The 22510-nt window shown below is 36.8% G+C and overlaps 1 protein-coding gene across 1 annotated transcript; it reads right to left on the reverse strand.

Moving 5' to 3' along the window:
* Positions 1 to 14711: 14711 nt before the first annotated feature.
* Positions 14712 to 15932, reverse strand: LOC149219221 (uncharacterized). Its single transcript, XM_089382547.1, has one exon. The coding sequence runs from the start codon at positions 15565 to 15567 to the stop codon at positions 14842 to 14844; it is 726 nt and encodes a 241-aa protein (XP_089238673.1). The 5' UTR covers positions 15568 to 15932; the 3' UTR covers positions 14712 to 14841.
* Positions 15933 to 22510: the final 6578 nt, after the last annotated feature.

Genomic DNA, 22510 nt, shown 5'->3' on the forward strand with positions numbered 1-22510 from the left:
TTTTTAATTGGTTGTGGCCATTTTACTTGAAGAGACAATTAAATTTTAGTGTGAACATTTGTGTTGTGTGTTTTCATGTTAGATGAGCATGAATATTATATGATAATTTTTTTTCAATATAGTTGCAAAATCATACTAATTCATTTACGTTGATTAATAATGAACAAAAATAAAATGAATATAAAACTACTAAATTAGTAGTTTATATTGATTAATAATGAACACAAATAAAATGAATATAAAACTACTAAATTAGTAGTTTATATTGACTAATAATGAACACAAATAAAATGAATATACAATGAATAAATTATTTGTTTATAATGATTATTACGGAAAGTAAATAAAATGAATATAAATCTCTAAATCAGTGATTTACATAATGAATATGAAACTACCAAAAAATGATAAACAACTACTTTAAATGATAAATTTGTGATTACAAATGATGAATAAGTTTTGCATCTATATGACTATTAATAGTTAATTTATAGTATCTTATAACACGACTGGAATTTTATCATATTTCTTTGGTCATTAATTGATTTCAAATGATGAATGAAATTTGCATATATATGACTATTCGTAGTTAATTAATAGTATCTTATAACGTGACCAAGATTTTGGTCATATTTCTTTGGCCATTAATTAGATTTCTCTGGTGATCATGTAGTAGTATATTTTGTTGTGTATTTGGTCATTTATTTTGGCAATTAATGACTAAAGAAACTACTAAATTAATGGCCAAATTTATGACTAAATATATTACTAGATAATAAATTTGAGAAAACCAATTAAAGATTAAGATAAATACGACTAAATGTTGGTCACAATATAAGATATTGTAAATTACCCACTATTGGTCATTGACTAAAAAATGATTATTTATATTCAAATTTTAGTCATTTTCTTAGTAACTAATTAGTCATTTTGTACTAGTGTATATACACTTGAAAAATTTTGGTTTTTTTCTCTAGAATATATTATACATAGATATTAGTTTAATTGTTGTATGGATGTTAGTTTAATTACTGTATTTAGGGTTAGTAGTCTAGAAAATCATGTTCTTTCATATTGAAATCATGTTATTTACACTTTTTAGAATCAAGTTAAGTATTGCATAAACATTTTATGTATGGTCAAGACACCATCTTTAAGGCTCACAACAATTTGAAGTCAATCACTAGTTTTCTATTTTTTAAGTGAGCTCGTAAAACTAGAAGAAGCCTAGTTTTCCTAATGGCATGTGGCTAAGGTGGAGCTAAGCCAAGTGTGGACTATATCAACAGATTATTGTCATATGCAATATCTACCTAAGGAGAAGAAATTGTTGTTATCTACTTCCTTCTTTTCAGCATGTCATATTGTTATAGGTTCACCATATTGTTTAATTGTTATTATGTTATCTGTTCCTATTGAAAATTCAAATCCACAAAATAAAATATGCATTACCTTAAGCCCTTATACACCTTGAGGATGAAAGAATGAGTAAAATCACAAGCATACCCATGGCTTTCATAATGAGTAAAATCATAAGAATACTCAAAGATTTCATTCATATGATTAGAAGCTTCTGTATGCTCACTCAACTTTGGGGGTTCATATGGGTATTATAAACCATATTTTTTTTATGTTCTTCTTCATTATACATGCAGTGAATGGAAGGAAAATGCATGCTCAATAAAGGTAGCTGAAATCAATTATATGATGTAAAAAAAAGCAAGTGCTTACTCGACTATGAAGTGCATCAACAAGAAATAATTAATGATGGGCAAATCTTTTCTAGAGTCATCTTACTCTTGAATTCGCTCAGAAGAAAATCCATCTTTTGCACTCTATAGAATTCATAATTTCTACAAAATAACTAAAAGTAACTCTGCTTGATTGGTCATCGATTTCAAATTTGGATTCAAAATTCTTAACATGTGTACTTTTTTGCAATATTTTGGACTTCTAAGTTAGTCTAGCTTAATGGCATGGGGTACAATATGGAACTTTATTAAAGTGAGTTTGTTATGATTTTATTCAATGTTACTTTGGGACATATTCATTTTACTTTATATATATAGAGAGAGAGATATTTTTTGCAAAATTTTGGTGATAAATAGAAGAAAATATTTGATCAAAGCTTGTTTTTACTACATTTAATATTTAAGTGTTTTCTTTATGAGAATGTAATAATGAAAGATGAAACCATAAGATAATATTATAACATGATATTAAGAAATCCACAATGTTCATTTATTGTAAGTTTAGTATTTTAAGTTTTAAAAGGTTCAATACTATCCTTTCAATCTTGTTAATATTCATGTATATCTTATGATCCAAACAAATGCTAAAATATATATGATAAAATGTATGCTTTATCTATATATATGATAATATATATTAGATTATATAAATCATTGCATAAATGATATTAATTAATTAACTAAACATTCAATACTTTTACAATGTTGGTCATCTTATATGTCCTTGTTGACAGTGCTGGACCCGCCAACATGTTAGGGGATATCCTCGGTAAGAAGTCCCAATTAGACCTCAGACCATTTGGTGTAGGAGTCCCAGTAGTGGGTCGTACGGTATTGGCTTGACTGCGGTTTCACACAGAGGCAAGTAAGATGTGCCTGTTGGTAGCAAGGGTGTGAAAGTCATAGCAAGCCAAGGAAGGTGAATGAAAGGTTATAACACATGGACGGTGAGGTGAGTGTGCCCCTTGGAAGCCTGTGATAGCATGGAGTTAAGAAGGGAACAGATGAGCAAAGATGCATCACAACATGGAAGGCAAGTTAGCTAGCAATCCAAAGTTATGGTTAAACCAACATCACATTTTAGAAAGATCCATATATACATATATAGAAATAGCTGGACACGCATGCATAAGAAAACAGATACATATATCATTTAGAGCAATCAAGATAGATGAAATACAATACAACATATGCATGAAATGTGATGGCTATGTTATATTAAGAAGTGTAAGTTCCAGTCATACATTACATCAATGTCCAACCACTAGTTTCGACAGCAGAATGCTACAGCGACAACCGCCTACTCCTCTAAAGGGATATACTAGCTCTACGGAGTGGAGAGGCCAAGGCTCCTTACAATACTATCAAAGCTTTCTCTAAGATACTCCTATCAGAAGCTTGGCTGACCAAAAGCCCATATAATGAGTTATGAGGGACTATTTATAGCAAATGGTGGGGTGACCCTTGAAATTCCCCTTTGTCAGCATTCATCTTTCCTCATGACTCTTCAACTACTCTATGATTGTTACATTCAATTATCGACAATTGAACTTCCACTTGACAAGATGTTACATTACAATGCACATGTGCCCATGTGAGACAAGATGGCTTGAGCAAGCCATGCAAGACATCACTGACACTCAGACCATGGTGATGAGACCAACTCTTTGACACCCTTGTGATGGTCGATGGTAACGAACTATCACCAAGCTTGGCTATCCATGATGGTGTACGTGCACTAAACGTTGACATCTTGCTGAAGCTAACTCTTGCCTCCATTGCATCCGAGTGCACTGATATGGCTCCTCCATCCAACTCATCTCATAGCATGTGTATGGTCTTCTAGTGTGCGACCGAACTAGAAATACATTGATGCATAATGTTTTTGTTGATATTCAAGTGTGTGCTGGTGGTCATGTGCATCAACTGTCGAACTACATGTTTAGACCCAGTTCGACTTTCTTCTTGTCTTCTCCTGAGTGAGTGTGCCAATTGGGTAGGCTCTCATGCGTGCGCACAATGAAATCCATGTTGTTGAATTCCCTTGCATGCGATCAACAACACTGCTCAGCTTGTCTGCTCCGTGCCAGCTATTGTGATGGATTTATAACTTGTACGGGTGCAGTTTCCTCCATTTGTTCATGTTGTTCCCCTTGTTGTACCTGTTCCTGTTGCAACTCATTCTCTCATCTATGCAACTCCTTTTCTTCCTCGAGTTGTTTCTTCATCACATGCAAGTCCTTGTCTGTTCCTTTCTCTACCGTAGTACGATCTTCAAGTCGCGTCATCACCTAATAGCCTCGATCTACAAAGTTGCTTTCATTACAAGTGTATCTCCTTGAGCTTGTAACTTTGTTTTTCTTCTGTGTTGTCAACAACCTTCCTCTTGCATTCGTTGCGTGTAGGTATGTTTCCTTTAGTTGCTACTGATGGTGCTACTTGTTGTGATGCTATTTCCATCTTATCTTGATATCCTTGTCTATGAACAACTTGATGTTTTCCTGGGTAGGCATCACAACAAGTGTTCTCTAAACGGTGTCTTTGACTCTACTCTCCTAGAAACCATTATACATGTGCCGCTGAGAGACATATGAACGCTTGCGATACATAGAGACATAGAAACACTCACGACAAGCAATTTGTCAGTCAAAAACCAAAAAAAACTTGAGAACTGACTTGCAACATACCTGTGTGGTTGATCATGAAGGTTGCGCAATTTCTGCCGGGAGGTCAAGGGATTGGCTGCCAAAACTGCACAAGGCATCGTCTAGACTGTTAGGAGGCTGGATGACTACTACAATTGTGCAATGCATAGTCTATCCTGGCCTACTAAGGACTGAAATTGCACAATATGCAATTTCAGTCAATAGTGGCATGCAACCAGCAAACTGCATTGTGTAGTTTCTCGAGCGAGCAGGACACTGCCTCCAAGAATTGCACAATGCAAGCCTCGAGGTCAATGCTATGCTAGACTCTCATAATTTTTGGATGGAAGGCAGAGCCTTCACTTCTCGAAATGCGCAGTGCTAGCGGGATAAGGCATAGTCCATGCCAAGGCAGCCGAGACCCGCTGACGGGCGACTAAGAACAAGAAAAGTCTAAATGTATGATGAGATGTGTGCAAAAAAGAGTGAATGATGGAACATGCAAACATCAAGTGCAATATTCCAAAAATGGGAAAGCATGCATGTTTGTGAAGCAAGTCGCCACAACGACAACCATCCGTGAAAAAATAGTCTCATGCATGCAACAACAGTGAGATGTGAATGAAAATTAAAACGATGCTACTACAATCTAACATACATCAAGATGATAGCATGTTCTCATTGAAATCAATAAGACATCACTCACAAGAAGCGAAACACAAAAATCAACCGAAACGCAATGCAAGACATGAAAAGTGGGCTTACCGCAAAACAATTTAGTTGAATGTGCCGAAGGCTCCTAGATGTAATGTGGGATGTTAGAGCTGCAAGATCAATGTGAGGAATGAGTTCTACAACATCTGGTTGATGAGTTTCAATAAAATCGAGGTTGTGATGTGCATGCCAAATATCTAGGAAAGACGACGCTTAGTGGGAGGTTTCTGAAATGATCTTTGCATGTAACCTCTAGCTGCTAAAAATAGGTCCCTAAATCAAGGGATGCTTTTGCATGATGCCTTCGGAGAAGCATTCGATGCATGCAAATCCACTTTTCTCAGTCTCGAAGGGAACCTCTCAACCTGAAGGCACATGCAATAGCCATCTCTACTGATGGGAAAATTTGTGCATTTCTAGGAGGGAGTTGGGTTGGCTACCTAGAGGGATTGCATAATTTCTAGGCTGTGCCACTGATTGCTGCCGAGAATTATCCAATTTCTGTGCTGACCAGTCCTGCTGGGACAGATTACGCAGTTTTTCCAGTGAAGCTTGAGAGATAGAATTGCACAATTCTGGAGCACAGTAGGCTGCGAGTCAGGATTATGAAATTTTTGGAGGGAAGGTTGGTTCCCCTCGAGAATTGTACAAATTCTTGAGGGAGATTCTTAGCCCGTAGCTGGACCAAATCTGTAGAATCAACCTGTGGGGGGGATGCGACAAGCTATCATGCACAAGTTTGAAATCAGCTAGAAAACCATTGAAGCTCGTGTACCTGATAGTGCAAGACATGTAACTGAGGATGGTCGGTAGGGAGGCTCCAAAACGAATCTAAGGAAAACTTTTGGAGGGTGGTTGTAGCCACTACAACACTTGGCGACACACTGGTAGAACTCTAACTCTCTAAATGGACCTTGTTTGTGAAAAGCAAGTCTAACACCCCCGGAAGTATTGTTATGTTCTTTGTTCATCTTGGTTTCCACACTTTCTTGATTGTAATATGTAGCATCTGCCAAGACCTTGGTTGGTCAACAAACATTCCAAGTCAATCCAACATAGTTTTTTCGATTGGGGATGAGGGCTATATTGGTGCACAAGCAGTATAGTCGTCAGATTTTTAGTCTGATCTCCTCATCTCTAGTGTTGCTCCACTACTAGCAGGCCTGGATAGTACCTTGGCAAAGTCAAGCAGGAACACCAGCATCGCTCCGTTACCAGTGAGCCTGATTAGTACCTTGACGGAGTTACTTTCATCACCTCTCTGTATAAGAAGTCTTTCTCTTCTTTAGCTTTATTCATTTTTTATTCATTTTTTTTTTTCATTTTCATAACTGTGCATAGCACCTATTCATCTTAGACACAGAAGAGGGATCTTGACTTATTAAGAGTAGAGGATGTTTTTCCTTCAGAGAAGTAGTTTATATATATCTTTGACGTGCTTGTTAAGGTTTTCCCCCTCACCTTACTCTACTTGACTGAGCTGACAAGGACTAACCCAAAAACAATCGACTAGAGTAGGTGATAGTAGTTAGCACACAAGTGTTGTGTTTTCATCAAGGTTCACTTTGAACAGTACGTATTTTCCATTGATGTATCATGGACTGAAGAAAACAAGTTCTTACATAAAAGAGTGGAAAATAGATAACCAAATGTTGGTAGTTGTGCAAGTCCTCTTGTACATTACCCATTTTTTTTCAAGAGTCACACACGATCCATGTGAAACTAACCTACCAACAAAAATAAGTAAACAAACCAAAAAGAAAAGCAAGAATCAGAAGCAAATGCATATGCAAAGCGAGTAAGCAAATAAACAAACACGCAAGAAAACACAAAAAGAAAGAAGAAAACATGCATGCAAGCGAACAACTCAAAAGGAAACACTAATCCTACTCCTAAGGTAACAGTGCATGGGTCGTCTCACGTGACGTGATACTTCCAATGCAGCCACCGACGCATTGGTCGACCCATGTTGGTGAAGGAATTGTTCACGCACATTGCAGTTGTGCAAACCAGCATGCATGAAAGATATAACGATGAAGACGTACACACTCTGAGATTACAAGTGTCCATAGAACAAAAACAAGTGAAAGAGCCTGACATGCATTATGTGGAGCTACCATAATGTTGTGCTGCACTGCGTGTAGATGTTGAGTGTATGCATTCTCTTGACTGTGACATGCAAGCAAATGTGAGAAAGGTACCTCTTACTTTGTGCATGTGTGCTTTCTGTGTAAGATTCCTCCAATGTATGAGTGATGGGATTGTGTATTCCGACTGGAGGAAGTAAAATTTGTGTGCCAAATTGATCTTGAATGCAAAGCAAAGAGTGATGAGGAGCCTTTAGTGTTTCAATAATTTCCTGATCAGAAGTGAAACCAACCTTAAGATAGCGAGGGCCTGACATAACCATCAGCTCAGTCTGAAGTGCCTCGACATTCTATGAGGTTTTGACTTTGTCGACAGATAGATCATTGTAGAGCAGTGTCTTAGACAAATTAACAATGATTGAATCACCATTGTGATCAGATGAAGAAATAGAGAGACCATGACAACCAAGATCAAAAAATTTAGGATGTTTGTCAGCATCCTCATGCTTTGATGAATCATGCAAAGGGGTAGATTAGAATCAACGATATTCACCATCTGTGTTTTCAGAAATGACAGGTGACAGATTGGACGTATTTTCAGAGGAAGATGTGTCCTCTCTACACTGTAATGACAGACTGACATCCAACGTGTCCTGTGAATGATCTGAAGTAGAAACATCTGGAAATGAGTTTTTACAGGAGAAATCAATGGTGGTAGAATCACAAGGGATGCCAGGATAAAGCGAATGAGACGCAGCTGGAAAGGAGTCATCCTTCATTGGGGGTTCTTCTTTAGATTCCCACACACATTCATCATGAATGATGGCACGGGTTAGCTGCATAACACCATCTTTGTTGAAAGCTTGATCCTCATTCACAATAGGTGTGGAGCGCAGAATAGAAGAACACAAGACAGTATAATATGGAGGATCAACAGAACGTGGGGATGTAGGTTGAGGGAATGAATCCACGTGAAAACCAACAGGTTTGCAAGCCAAATCTACGCAGATATCAAATGCAGGTGGGGTGGGAGGATGTGACAGTTCAACATATGTGTGTGCATGATCTCCCACATTACTCTACGATTGTGGGGTTGTTTGATGAGGTGAAGGCAAACAATCACTTATGACAGTAACTGTGCCTACCTGTGATTGTACAACTCCATCACCGAAGTGTGCTGAGCGGGGCTTGGATGTGCGAAGAAGATACTCAAATCTTCCATCGACAAATTCCCAATCAATTTCATCTTGGGGGAATCGGTATGCAAGTTTACAAAAGCGTGTGTAAAACTGTTGAACGAATTCATCGGGTGCTTTTCATAATTTCAAAATTTCTTGATTGAGTGTTTTACGATTGAGGTGATTGAAAGCACAATCTATCTCTGCGACCAGATGAGCAATAGAATGAATAGAGTTTTTGTGCAGTGTGGCACACCAGTGCATTCGGTGCCCTCGAAGCCTATAGACAAACATTGTGCAGGTCATGTATTCTTCAAAGATTCCATGTGTTTCTTATGAGCCTACAACATTGACCACGTGTCTAACCAAGGCTGTGTGGCCTCCACCATCATATGTTTTGTGTGACAAGTTATCTGAGAGATTTTCTGAGACAATGAAGTCGTTTCCATAAGACATGCCCTCCGGAAGAGAAACTCAGTAGTTAGTCATGATAGATGTGTAGAGATTCAAAAAATATATGAAGACTCAGCTTGTCATTTGGCCCTCCTTCTAGCGCCAAAATGTTGATGGTGTTGGACCCGCCAATATGTCAGGGCATCACCCTGGTAATAAGTCCAATTAGACCCTAGACCATTTGGTGAAGGAGTCCCAGCAGCAGGTTGCACAGTGTCACTTTGACCATGGTTTCACACAGAGGCAAGTAAGATGTCCCTATTGGTAGCAAGGGTGTGACAGTCGTAGCTAGCCAAGGAAGGTGTATGAACAGTTCTAACACCCAGAAGGTGAGGTGAGTCTACCCCTTGAAAACCTGTGATAGCATAGAGTTAAGAAGGGAACACACGAGAAAAGATGCATCACAACATGGAAGGCAAGTTAGCTAGCAATCCAAAGTGATGGTTAAACCAACACCACATTTCAGAAATATTCATACATACATATACAAAAATAGTTAAACATGCATGCGTAAGAAAGCAGATACATATATCATTTAGAGTACTCAAGATAGCTTAAATACAATACAACATATGCATGAAACATACTGGCTCTGTTATATTAATAAGTGTAAGTTCCAATCATACAATACATCCATGTCCAACCACTAGTTCGAATAATGGAATGTTACAGCCATAACCACCTGCTCCTCAAAAGAGATATACTAGCTCTAGACATTGGAGAAGCCAAGGCTCATTACAATACTATCCAAGATTTCTCTAAGATACTCCTATCGAAAGCTTGGCTGACCAAAATCCCATATAATGAGTTACAACGGACTATTTATAGCAAAGGGCAGGGTTACCATTGACATTCCCCTTTGTGACCGTTCATCTATCCTCATGACTCTTCAACTACTCTATCACTATTACATTCAACTATTGACACTTGAACTTCTACTTAACAAGATGTTACATTAGAATGCACACGTGCCCATGTGAGACAAAATGGCTTGAGCAAGCAACGCAAGGCATCACAGACACTCAGAACATTTTGATGAGACCAACTCTTTAACATCCTTGTGATGGTCGATGGTGGTGAACTGATGCCAAGCTTGGTATTTCGTGATGGCGTCCGTGCACTCAACAATGACATATTTCTCTCTTGCTGACATGTGCTGGTCCTTTATATATTTTTCCTCATTAGTATTTATTTCTTCCTTCTGGCTCTTCTTTTTATCATATTCGATCCTCTTTCTCTTACCCTGATGATGGATCCCATTTGGGATTCGAAACGTTGGTGTAAAAATTCCAGTACTGTGGGTTCTCCGGTCAAAAATTCAAAAAACTCAAACCACAGATCTCTGAAATCCAATGACATATTGCTGAAGCTAAGTCATGCCTCCATTGCATCTGGGTGCACTAATATGCCTCCTCCATCCAACTCGTCTGATAGCATGTGCATGGTCTTCTTGGGCATGGCCGAACCCGCAACACACTGATGCATAGGGTCTATGTTGATCTTCAAGTGTGTGTTGGTGGTCATGCTCATCAACTGTCAAACCACTTGTTTAGCCCCACTTGGACTTTCTTCTTTTCTTCGCCTCAGTGACTGTGCCAAATGGGTCGGATCGCATGCGTGTGCACAATGACATGCATTCTGCTGAATTCCCTTTAATCCAATCAACAACACTCCTCACCTTGTCTGCTCCGTGCTAGTTGCTAGGATGGATCTATAACTTGTACGGGCACAGTTTCATCTATCTGTGCATGTTGCACCCCTTGCTGTACCTATTCCTGCTGCAACTCATTCTCCCACATATGTAGCTCCTATTCTTCCTTGAGTTGTTGCTTCGGCACATGCAACTCCTTCTCTATTTCTTTCTCTGCCTTCACGCGATATTCATTTCACGCCGTCACCTCATAGCCTCGATCTCCAAAGTTGCTTTCATTACAAGTGGATCTACTTGAGCCTGCAATTTTGTTCTGTCTCTGTGTTGTCAAAAACCTTCCTCTTGCATTTGTTGCTTGTAGGTATGCTCCCTTTAGCTACTATTGATGGTGTCGCTTGTTGTGATGTTGCTGCCATCTTATCTTGATGTCCTTGTCTACGAATAACTTGATGTCTTCATGGGTAGGCAAGTTCGTAGACACTTCATCAACTGCTTCCACAAGTGTGCTCCAAATGGTGTCTTCAACTCTACAATCCTAGAAACCATTATATCTATGTTGCTAAGTGGCAGATGAACACCTGCGATACCTGGAGACTTAGCAACACTCATGGCAAGAAATATGTCAGTCGAAAACCAAAACAAACTTGAGAAATGACTTGCAACATATTTGTGTGGCTGATCATGAAGGTTGTGTAATTTCCGCTGAGAGGTTGGGAGACTAACTGCCAAAACCGTGCAAGGCATAGTCCGGTCTGTTTGGAGGTTGAATTACTGTTGGCACTGCGCAATGCATAGTCCAGCCTAGCCTAGTGAGGATTGAAACTACACAATGTGCAATTTTAGTCAGCATTGACTTGAAACCAACAAACTGCATTATGCAGTTTCATCGGCCAACAGGACACTGCCTCCAAGAGTTGCAGAATCCAAGCCTCGAGGTCAGTGCTAGGCCAGAATTGCACAATTTTTGGAGGGAAGGTAGAGAGTTCGCTTCCGGAAATGTGCAGTGCTAGCCATGTAAGGCACGGTCTAGGCCAAGGTAGCTAAGACCAGCTGACGAGCGACTGAAAACATGCGAAAACTGAATGCATGATGAGATGAGTGCAAACAAGAGTGAATGATTAAACATGCAAACATCAAGTGCAGGATTCCAAAAACGGGAAAGCATGCATGTGTGTGAAGTGAGTCGCTGCAATGACGACCGTTCGTGCAAAAACAGTGTCATGCATGCGACAGCAGTGAGATGCGAACAAAAACTATAACTGTGGTTCTACAAGCTAACATAGATGGAAATGACAGCAATCGCTCACTAAAGTCAAGCAGACAACATCCACATAAATCGAAACACAAAAAGCGACAGAAACGCAATGCAAGACATGAAAAGTGGGCTTACCCAAAATTAACTGAGTTAAATGTTCTGACAACTCCTAGATGCAATATGGGATGTCAAAGTTGGAAGGTCGATGTGAGGAATGAGCTCTGCAACATCTGGTTGATGAGTTTCGATAAAATCGAAGTTGTGACGTGCATGCTACAAATATAGGAAAAGCGACACTTGGCGGGAGGTTTCTGAAATGATCCTTGCATGTAACCTCCAACTGCTAAAAATAGATCCCTCGATCAAGGGATGCCTTTGCATGCTGCCTTGGGAGAAGAAGTCCATGCATGCAAATTAGTTTTGCTCGATCCTCGAGGGAACCGGTCAACCTGAAGGCACATGCAACAGGCAGCTTGACTGATGGGAAAATTTGTGCATTTATGGGAGGGAGCTGGGTTGGCTGCCCAAAGGGATTGTGCAATTTCTAGGCTGAGCAGCTCACTGCTACCCATAATTTCGTAATTTCTGGGTTGAGCAGTCCTGTTGGGACAGATCGCGCATTTTTTCTAATGAAGCTCGATAGGCAGAACTGCGTAATTCTGGAGCGTAGTAGGTTGCGAGTTAGAATTGCGCAATTTTTGGAGGGAAGGTTGGTTCCACTCTAGAATTGCCCAATTTCTTGAGAGAGCTACTCACACTGCAGCTAGACCAAGTCCGGAGAAACAACTTGTGAGGGGATGCAACAAGCTACCATGCATAGGCTCACAATCTGCTAGAAAACCACTGAAGCTCCTGTACCTGACAGTGCAAGACACGCTGCTGAGGATGGTTGGTAGGGAGGCTCCAAAACGAAGCCAACGCAAAATTTTGGAGGGTGATTGTAGCGGCTACAAGAGTCCCATAAGATCTTTTTAGTCATATATATATATATATATATATATATATATATATGTATGTATGTTATGGCATCTCTAGGTCAAAGACATCTGATTCCAAGTTCTAAAATTTTTATTGTGAGTATTCCATGCAATTTTAAACCAAGATTCAATATTCAAAAAATCATTTGTTTATTATAATCATTTTCTTTTTTTCTTTATTATAAATATGTGACATTTTTAATATAACTATATTATTGACGCGTAATTTTTTAATTGAACTTTCATAGATTAAAAATTAATTTATTATAAAACATCACTTTTAACCATAAAATCTCAAAACTCCATAAAATCCCGTGGAAACTTAATTATTTTTTATAGGAAAAGTAAAGATAAATCCAAATTCCAACCTACTTACTTTCAATAGGCCATTAAAATCACCAATACTATTAGATGAGTTTTAATTCTGTTATTCGCACTTATCATTTCGTAACTTTTCAGGTGCGCCTCTCATATCACACCATTCCTTTCCATGTCACATCCATCCGGTTCAGGCAGGTGCTATGTAATCTAACTTGCCACTAGAAAGTCATCGGTAGAAGTTGATAAGCATTATATATTCTCATTTTATTATATTATGATGTATATATATTTTATCATGTGGATGCTATTAATTATTAATTAATAATTAATAAGTTGATCGTTGGTATTCAAAGTTATGAAATATTTAAAAATTATTTTTAGTAATTGATCAATGGAATTATGTCGGATTTGAGAAAACACACGCACCATTGTCGTACTGGGACTCCAGTTAATGCAATTAATTTGTTTCTATGGAGGATTAACTTAGTCTAAAAGAGCGAGGAACCGAGATTATCTTTCTTTTTGTAGCCTAATAATCGAGTGTGCGATGCTTTCCAAATTTGCTATTGGAATCCCGTGGCCACAAGCTTTTTGTTTTGTGAAGTAATGTCCCCCAGACTTGAACGTTGGCCCAAGCAACCAAAGCATTCGAACTGCATAGGTTTACGCTCCTTCTGATAACCTGGATTATCCGATGGATTTGTCTTTGGAAACCTAGAGTACGTGAGTCCGTTTTTCGTACTCTAGGTTTCCAAAAACGAAATCCATTTTGTAACTGTTTTTGTAATTTACAGTTGTTTACCATACGATTTAGTTTCTAGCCTGTCATTACAGTCCTCATCAATGCAAAAATTCTTCTTAATGGCAGAACCTTCGGATTTAGTTTATACTTTGTCGTTGTAGTAGATATTAATGCATGTATTTTTCTTACAGGCGAGACATGTTGGTGCTTTAAGCCACAGGTATTTTCTTGTATATACAACACATTGGGACATGTGTTAGAAATGTAAGCATTTCTTTTGAAATATTCTCTTCTTTCTTTTGATATGATTAAAAGCGTGTTTCCTCTGGTCGTAGTGATGCCTTCTTTTCGTTTCTTACGGGCACATTTACTATAAGCAGAAAAGCTTTAACCAGAGCTGTTTGGATTGGCTCATGTAGTTGTGGTTCCATAGTTTACCCAAGAAACTTTTTTTCGCTGACAGCTGGGATTGGTGATGGTTAGTTATCTCACAATTAACTGAAATATATTTTTATTTAGAGAAAAGTTAAAAACTACTTTCTATCTTACTAAAATATTAACGCGCTTAAATTCGCATTCAGTTTATTTTTTTAACGTATAATAAATTCAACCTACTAAAAATAAAACTATACGTATTCAAACATTAAAATTATACATATTCAAACTTAAACTTTAAGTCATGAGCCAAACGCATGGCCTCCCAATTTTAGACAAAATTCAAAAAAATATAAAAGACAAAAATATCTAAATAGTTCCACTTATCCTATCAAAGTACCATATCACTCTAAATATGTGTACCCTTTTGATATCCCGCTACATTATTTCTCCAAGTTTTCTTATAAAAAACCCATATAATTATATTTGTTAACAAGTTTTTACTCATATGATTTTACAGTAATTTAGCTGTACAATACGAGGTCATGTCAAGACTCTCTATGCGGACCAATAAAAGGATATGCATGCTATTCCAGAAGAAATTAACAGAATACTCAATATGCTCAAGCAAACCACTGCATGAAAATACCAGATTATATCTACTCTTATAGTTCAGCATGTATATGCTCCAACTAAATGCTGCTTGTCTTCAGAACCTCATATTCCCCCACGTTATGAACTTTGAAAGATGAATCACCATCTATGCTCTCATGGTGGTACGATTTACAGACAAAGTATAACACGCTTTGTGCCAACATCCATATCACATTAACAAAACAATGCAACCCAAGAAGAAGTGCTCCAATCACAGCCCTCGTTGCTGTCCTCAGTCCATGGCTTCGCCCCTCCGCCACTGTATACCCGAAAAACCAAACAATTATTCCGTCAAACATAGAGAAAAATATAAGCAGCGCCAAGGCTGTTATCCTCTTTCCTTTAATGAGGTTGCTGCTCTTCAGAACGGCACCCAGGCCGTAATATTTGTCCTCCAAAACGGATACGACGCTAGCGAGGTGCCACACCACAGTTATATAAATTTGGGAGCAAGCAACGAACACAATTGGAAGAATTACATTGATAATTAAAGCCCTCCCTTTCAATTTATCATCTGCGTCTAGTCCCACGGAGGGGGACGGTATGGTGGGGAAGAAGAGGATGAGCAGCAGGCCGCTGGCCAACATGGAGACCGTCATAAAGCCGAAGGAGATTACGAAAAACCACATGAATGTTAACATGAGGCGTTTCCACACCCTGGGAACGTCATTGCTCAAAACCCTAACGTACGATACTTTCAATTCCTTCGTGTTGGCACTGTAGATGGAGGCCAATGTGTACACCACAGCCGTGGTGGACAGCATCCACAAAGTTAAAACGACGGATATGTCCGCTGCCAGTACCCCCACAAGCTCCCTCCATTCCGAGCCCAATTCACGCCAAGTCGTTTCGCCGGGGTGTATGGCGGCCTCGACTTACTTCTGCTGGATTTTGAGCAGAATAGGGCCGAGGATGATGTTCTGACCCAAACTTGCAAAAGCGAGGGGGAGAAATAGGGTGAGAGCCAAAGCCCACAGAAGTTTACTACGGAAGGAGCGGAGGAGGATGTTGAAGGCTTCTCTCACGATGCGCAAGGCGCCAAGTAAGTGAAGTTCCTCTGCGGCCACTTTCTCCATTTTTCAGAAACATAAACCTTTGCTCTTGCAATTAAAAAGCCTTGCCTGCTCCAACTGGGTGAGCTGCGAGGCTTAATGGTGGGATTGCTATTATTATATACAACAGATGATGTCTTGAAGATACAGGAATGGTCTGGACTTGATCAAGCGAGTTCCGTTATTCATGTGACGAATGTATTACCAATGCTCAGGATCTGCACTCTGTCCATGGACCTTCGACGTTGAACGATTCTTTGGGCCATTACAAGAGATCACGAATCTTGATGACGACAAGCGACTTGCGTAGCAATCTCCAAAGGTCAACGATAGGTACTACAAATTTATCTAGGGATGCGCACTATGAAATTTCTCGATACGACAATAATGGACGCTGCTATTTTCAGTATTTTATGTCATCCCATCACGAAAACAAATAAAGAAAAAAAGAAAATTTGTAATACATCGTAAAAACAGTAGACTACGACAAAATGGAATATGTCATAATATAATAAAAATATATATATTATTTTAATTATGAGACTTGGAATCAATAAATTTGTATACAGTAAGAGTTTATAGCTTTTATAATTATTAATATTTTTTTATTAAAATAAAAATTATTATAATATAATTGAAAATTAAAACATTTACTTTAATAACTATATATTTATTATTATAATTATAATAATAATTTAATTCATTTGTCATAGTTATTTATTATTATAATTATAATAATAATTTAATTCATATGTCATAGTTAAGTTAAGCATTAAATTTGTGTATAAAAAATTATTGTTTTTTCAGAGGGATTTGTTTTTGTGAATTGACTATTAAAATTTATGGTGGTGTACATACTGCACTCATTATATTTTAATATATGACATTTTTTAAGAAGGAAACACATAAACTAATTTGTAATAACAATTCAATTTTAAGATTATTGTGAATAAGTTAGGCATCAAATTAATAAGAATTATTTTGTTTTTGAGCTAAGTGACCCTTCTCATAGATGGGGTGTTTAAGACATGCTAGGTTGGAGGGCACATGGCAACATAAGTTACCCTTTCCATAGATGACGTGTTTAAGACATGCTAGGTTGGAAGGCACATGGCAACATAAGTGACCCTTCCCATAGATGGGGTGTTTAAGATATGCTAGGTTGGAGGGGTCCGCTGAGAAGAACAAGATCAAAATGGTGAACAATGATGAGTTACAATTCAACATAAATTGTTGTATAGATGAAGTCAATAATATACGATATCATCTTGGTAGCTTGGAAAAGTCACAAAGATATTTAAATGAAGGACAAAAAAAAGTTGATGGAGACGATGGAGAAAATACTACAAAGAGATGACAAAATCCACAAAACCACTAAAATACTTAACGAACATAGTGAATAGCTTAATCAATTAATGAAGAAGGGGGACATGTTGTCAATTCAACCTTTTGCCTCTCAAACACCAATGGGTAGCCCGCAAATTGAAAATGAACACGACTACCTAGAGTAGCCTCAGTTATACTTATGAGTTAGTCAACTCCACACTAGAATTTGAGACATAAACCATCAACAAATTAAGAAGACACTACCAAAATATGATAGTAAATGTCATAGAGGAGTAATTGTTTCAGTTAACAAAAGCGATGAAAATTTTGTGGCAAATCCACCATTAAGTGAAAGAGAGAAGATAATGACTACCAACACCTTAGAAGGTGAAGTTAATTATTGTTTATCTAGTGGACGAAAAAGTGTGATGTTCATTCTATTCATTAGCAAGGCTTCCCTACAACATTATTAAAGAGATTCCATGGTGAGGACGTTGATGACTTATACAATAAATTTATACATGTTAAGTAGAAGGGGACTATAAGTAATTATACTCGCTAATGGCAAGTATTAGTAATACGACATAGTGGATTCACTTGGGAGCAACTATTAAAGTTGTATATATGTGGACTAAAGGACTATATTCATTCTCAATTGAAACTGTGGAAGCCTAATAATGTTGAAGAGGCTAGACATGTTGCAACGCTTATTTAAGAAAATAACAAAGTTCAACATGTCCTCATTCACCAAGAAAGATGAGAACCAGCAACAACACTTAAATAAGAGAGATAAACCAATGTACATATTGTGGAGACAAATGGTCATTAGGAAACATATGCCTCAATAATAAATCATATACTTATGAAGCTAAGAAGGTGTCAGAAACTTCATGTAATGAACCAAAGAAAAGCATAAAGAAGAAAAACAAATGTCACAAGTTTGGGAAAGATTGGACACAAGGACATAAATGTGAAGGCATCTCCTTACGCTTCTATAAAATAGTATATGGAAGGTAAGTAGAAGTACAAAATCTTGATGAAGACATCACTATAACCTTCAATGCATATTCAAACCTTAAGGAAACATCACAAAAACGATCATCATTTACAATCTCATGTGTCGAGCAAAATTAGGATGAAGAAAGAAAATTTCAAAAGACGAAAAATAACAAGTGAATGCAAAATATATTCCAACACACCTTTGAAAGTAGAGAACCTAGTCTCTATGAAGAAAGAACACTTAGCTTACAACACCACTGACAAACATGACAAGGAAACTATGACCTAAAGCCTTGAACCCTAAAGGGATCATAAAAGATAGAAATTTCAATATACTTGTAGATTTTGGTAGTACTCATAAATGTATAAATATTGTTCTTGCTAAAAGACTTAATCTTTGTGTGTGCCCAATTAAGGACCTGACCATGACTGTCGCTACCAGAAAAAAGTTTGAGGAAATAGGAGAATTACATAAGGTTTCAATTCAAATACAAGAAATAGAAGTACATATAGAATTCTATGCGCTACCCCTTAAAGAAATGAATATAGTGCTAAGTTTAGAATGGTTGATGCAGTTAGGAAGTCATACTACAAACCTTGAAGAACACTGCATGGAATTTAGCTGGAAGGGGAAACAATATAAATTATATGGTGTTAACGCTCCCATCCTAAAGAAGATGCAAATATATACAAGAACTTCACTAACACAAGGTGCAAACAAATTCAAACTCATAAAGGTAGATAAACATCATTCCATTGCAACATGTTCAACTAGAGAAAACCCTGCTCATTATGCTTTGAGGACAAACCATCTCTGAGTGAATGGAAATGTTATGAATATATAATTAAATCAATAAATGGGTTAAATAATTGATTAATTAACAAATTAACTAAAAAATAAACATTAATAAATCATATATGAATGAATACCAGAAGACATGGCTATTCAATCCATCGTGATCAATCAATGCCTATGTAGGCACACTGTTCGAGGGCATGTAATCACCAATTTTCATCCATTTATTAAATAATTAAAATTACATAACTATTTATGTTCTACATAGTTTTTTACCATCACAGGTACTCAACATTGAAGGCTCAACTATTATTACTATTCATGGACCTCTCCTCTTCAATTATGTTAAAGGAGCTAATGGTGCCCTTAAGGGTCTTTTTGCTAAGTATTTGGATTGGTAAACTAGCTCTTCAATGTTTTCTCTTTATCTTTTGGTGCTTTCATTTGGTGGATCCTCTAAGAATTGTGGGATCTCTTTCCATTTATATAGTTTATTTTGTTCATAGAGTGATCCTTAGGTAGCCCACTCCAGTTAGTTATATCTAGGTTATCCCTCCTTTTTTCTCCTTCTATCCTATAACATGCTTAGATTTTTGTATCTATCTCTAGCTACTCCAAACCTCTTTGAACACTCTCATATAATGGGATTCTCTTATCCTTTTCTCTCCATAAAGCATGTGCTCCCATGGCCCCTTATTCTCACCACGAGAGTGATGTGCTACCACTCAAGGTTTCGATGCCTCCCCCTAGTATTTCCATTAGTGGTTATACAAACAACCAGGAGTGGGATAGGGTGGGTTATTAAAAGGATTTTGTAGGTTCACACACTCGACAATATGTTGAATCTTGGGTGTGCTTATATATCACACACACAGACACATACACGACAATAAATACAAGATGAAATTATTGAAGAAAAATTAGAAATTACTGGTGAGCATGGATTTCTGATTGATTTTAAGATTATGGAAAAGAACGAAAATTAGGTACAAGATACAAGGAATACTAGTGAAAGGTTTATTCTATAAATCCATATAGTGGACACTTAATGACATATGAAAATTGTTCGAGGAAGAATCAATTTGGATAAAAATGAAGTCAAGGAAATATTACTGATGATGGATGGATTGAAATTATTCCTGAAAACATTGGATCTACTGGTCTTTTGTTTACATGGTAGATTATAAATTAGGTTGTTAGTGTCTATAGAAAAAGCACTCATTTTTTTTCTCTTTTGAATTTCATGTTTGGATGAGTTTGGTTTCCCAAGTGCTAGATAGGAGAAAACCAAATCCATCTCTGATATATTTTCTTAATGAATTAATGTAAATTAACCTTACCAAAATAAAGGAGACAAGTGACCCCTTCACACAACGATTTTATTGTTGAATTTTAGGGAAATATACATGCCTTTCGCTTTTTAAATTTGAGTAGAAAACTTCTTAAAAGTAAACATATATTTTTAACCATTAAACTTATATGCTAGGCTTAATGATTAAGAGCATGTTCTTACTCGTAAGAGGTCACAAATTAAACATAGATTGTACAGAGTATGTACACCTCCATAGAATTTAATAATTGAATGGAGGTGTTTCATTTGTCCCACAAAAAGACAAATCTATACACCAATTCAGCACCTTACTCATTTGTGACATTAAGAAATTATTATTATTATTATTATTATTAAAGAAATGAAGCTCAGGGATATTCCCAAGGAAAAAATATTGAGAATTGTGACAACCTTGGGAAACAAATTGACATCCTAAAGGTAAGAGAGAGGTTGTTGGTACTATGGCAAGCCATGGTATATACTCACTCAAGAGAACCATATAGCTAGCATAAACATGTCAACCTATGAGACTTGAATGTATGTGGGAAGAATCGTGATGATTCCACCATACCACCCCAACTAAACTCAATTAACATAATCATGCTTGTATATGCATAATAAATGAAAAAAAATGAAATTAAGAGGAATGGAATCGTCAACAACTCTCATCGCAAAAAACGAAACATGATACCAAAACATTTCTTATTAATTAAGTTAATCCATTTCAATGTAATCTAAAGTTCTAGAATTAAACAAAATGGTAAATAAATTACTATTCATCAATTTTAAATGAAAAAACTTTATATATATGTGTGTGTATGTGTGTGAGGGGGGGGGGGGGGGTGTTTATGTCTTACTTATTTTAATTTTTTTAAATGTTTATTGCACACACAAAATTTAGAGTTAGTTTTTTCCACATATTTTAAATATCAATAAGTTTGAGCTTTTATTTCTTTTAGATTTCTTTAAATTCTTATCACATTAAGGACAAGATGCTCATCCATGATAAGGATGCAGGTGTTAAATTTAAATATGAAATAAAATGTCATTAAACACATTATTGGAAAAATTATATAAAATGTAATCTTTCAATGACATTATACGGAAAATTATATGAAATATAATCTCATTCAGTAGTAATGGTTGTTAGCATTATCAGTATAGAGATAGTTTTAAGAGAAGATAGTAATATAATTGATCAATAAAAATCATGATTTTTTTATTGGTGGAATTTATATTTTACTTGGTATTATGTGTGACATCGTGTATATGTATAATGGAACACAACTTATTAGAGGACGCCCATGTGCACATAACCTTCTAATATAGGTTATTTAAACTAGTTAGCCCTTGTTTAGAACTCTTAACCCCCATTTTTCATAATTTCACTATTATTTAATGTATAGCATTGATCTTTTTTACTGATAGGGGAAGATGACCAACATTGAGAGAAAATATTATGACGAATAGGAAATATTGCCCTCATTTTTATAGAGGTGGCACTCATATTTTTTTGTATTGAATATTATTCTTATGTCCTAAAATGGATGTAATTGGTGAGTACTAAAGAGAAAAGTCCAAAAAAATCTTCCAATACGACTCTCATATAGAAAATTTACTTATATAGCACATTATCTAATTCATGGAAAGAAAAGTGAATAAATATGAACTGCTCATGAAATTTTAATCAAAATCACAAGACACAAACCTAAACTACTGCTTTGCGGAGTTCAATTCACAATTTAGAACATCAATCATAAACATGAAATGAGAAATGACACAAATGCACACAATCTTTTTCCAAGGGAAAGTAATCTACCAAAAACCCCTTTTCCTGTTTGCATTAATCTCGGGAACAAAGATGTATTACAATTTCTAGCTCAATCTGAGCTCAACTTGCAAGTGAATGATTTATCTCTCTACTCGTTGAGAAGCTCTGAACCAAGCTTAGCCAGTTTATGCCTTTTCTTGAGCCCTCATTTCCTTGTGCACTTCTTGAGGAAATCAAGCCAGTATTATTTAGGAATTTCCTCCAAAATGATTGTGCAATTACCAAGGTTGATCATATGACTACATGCGACACCTGTACACTCAAGACTGGTCTACAATTGATGTTATACTGCCTTGGAATCCCCACCATAGCTGGGGAAATGGAAATCTCTACATGCACTACCTATTTTGGGTTAATTGATGAGTTAACTAGA

Source organism: Pinus tabuliformis, chromosome Q (genome assembly GCF_031772625.1).
Source record: "Pinus tabuliformis cultivar Carrire ecotype Pingquan chromosome Q, CPIR1, whole genome shotgun sequence".
NCBI lineage: Eukaryota > Viridiplantae > Streptophyta > Pinopsida > Pinales > Pinaceae > Pinus > Pinus tabuliformis.

Bases quoted from the DNA above. Each gene is read 5' to 3' on its own strand.
- LOC149219221 (XM_089382547.1), bottom strand. From the start codon at position 15,567: ATGCTGTCCACCACGGCTGTGGTGTACACATTGGCCTCCATCTACAGT.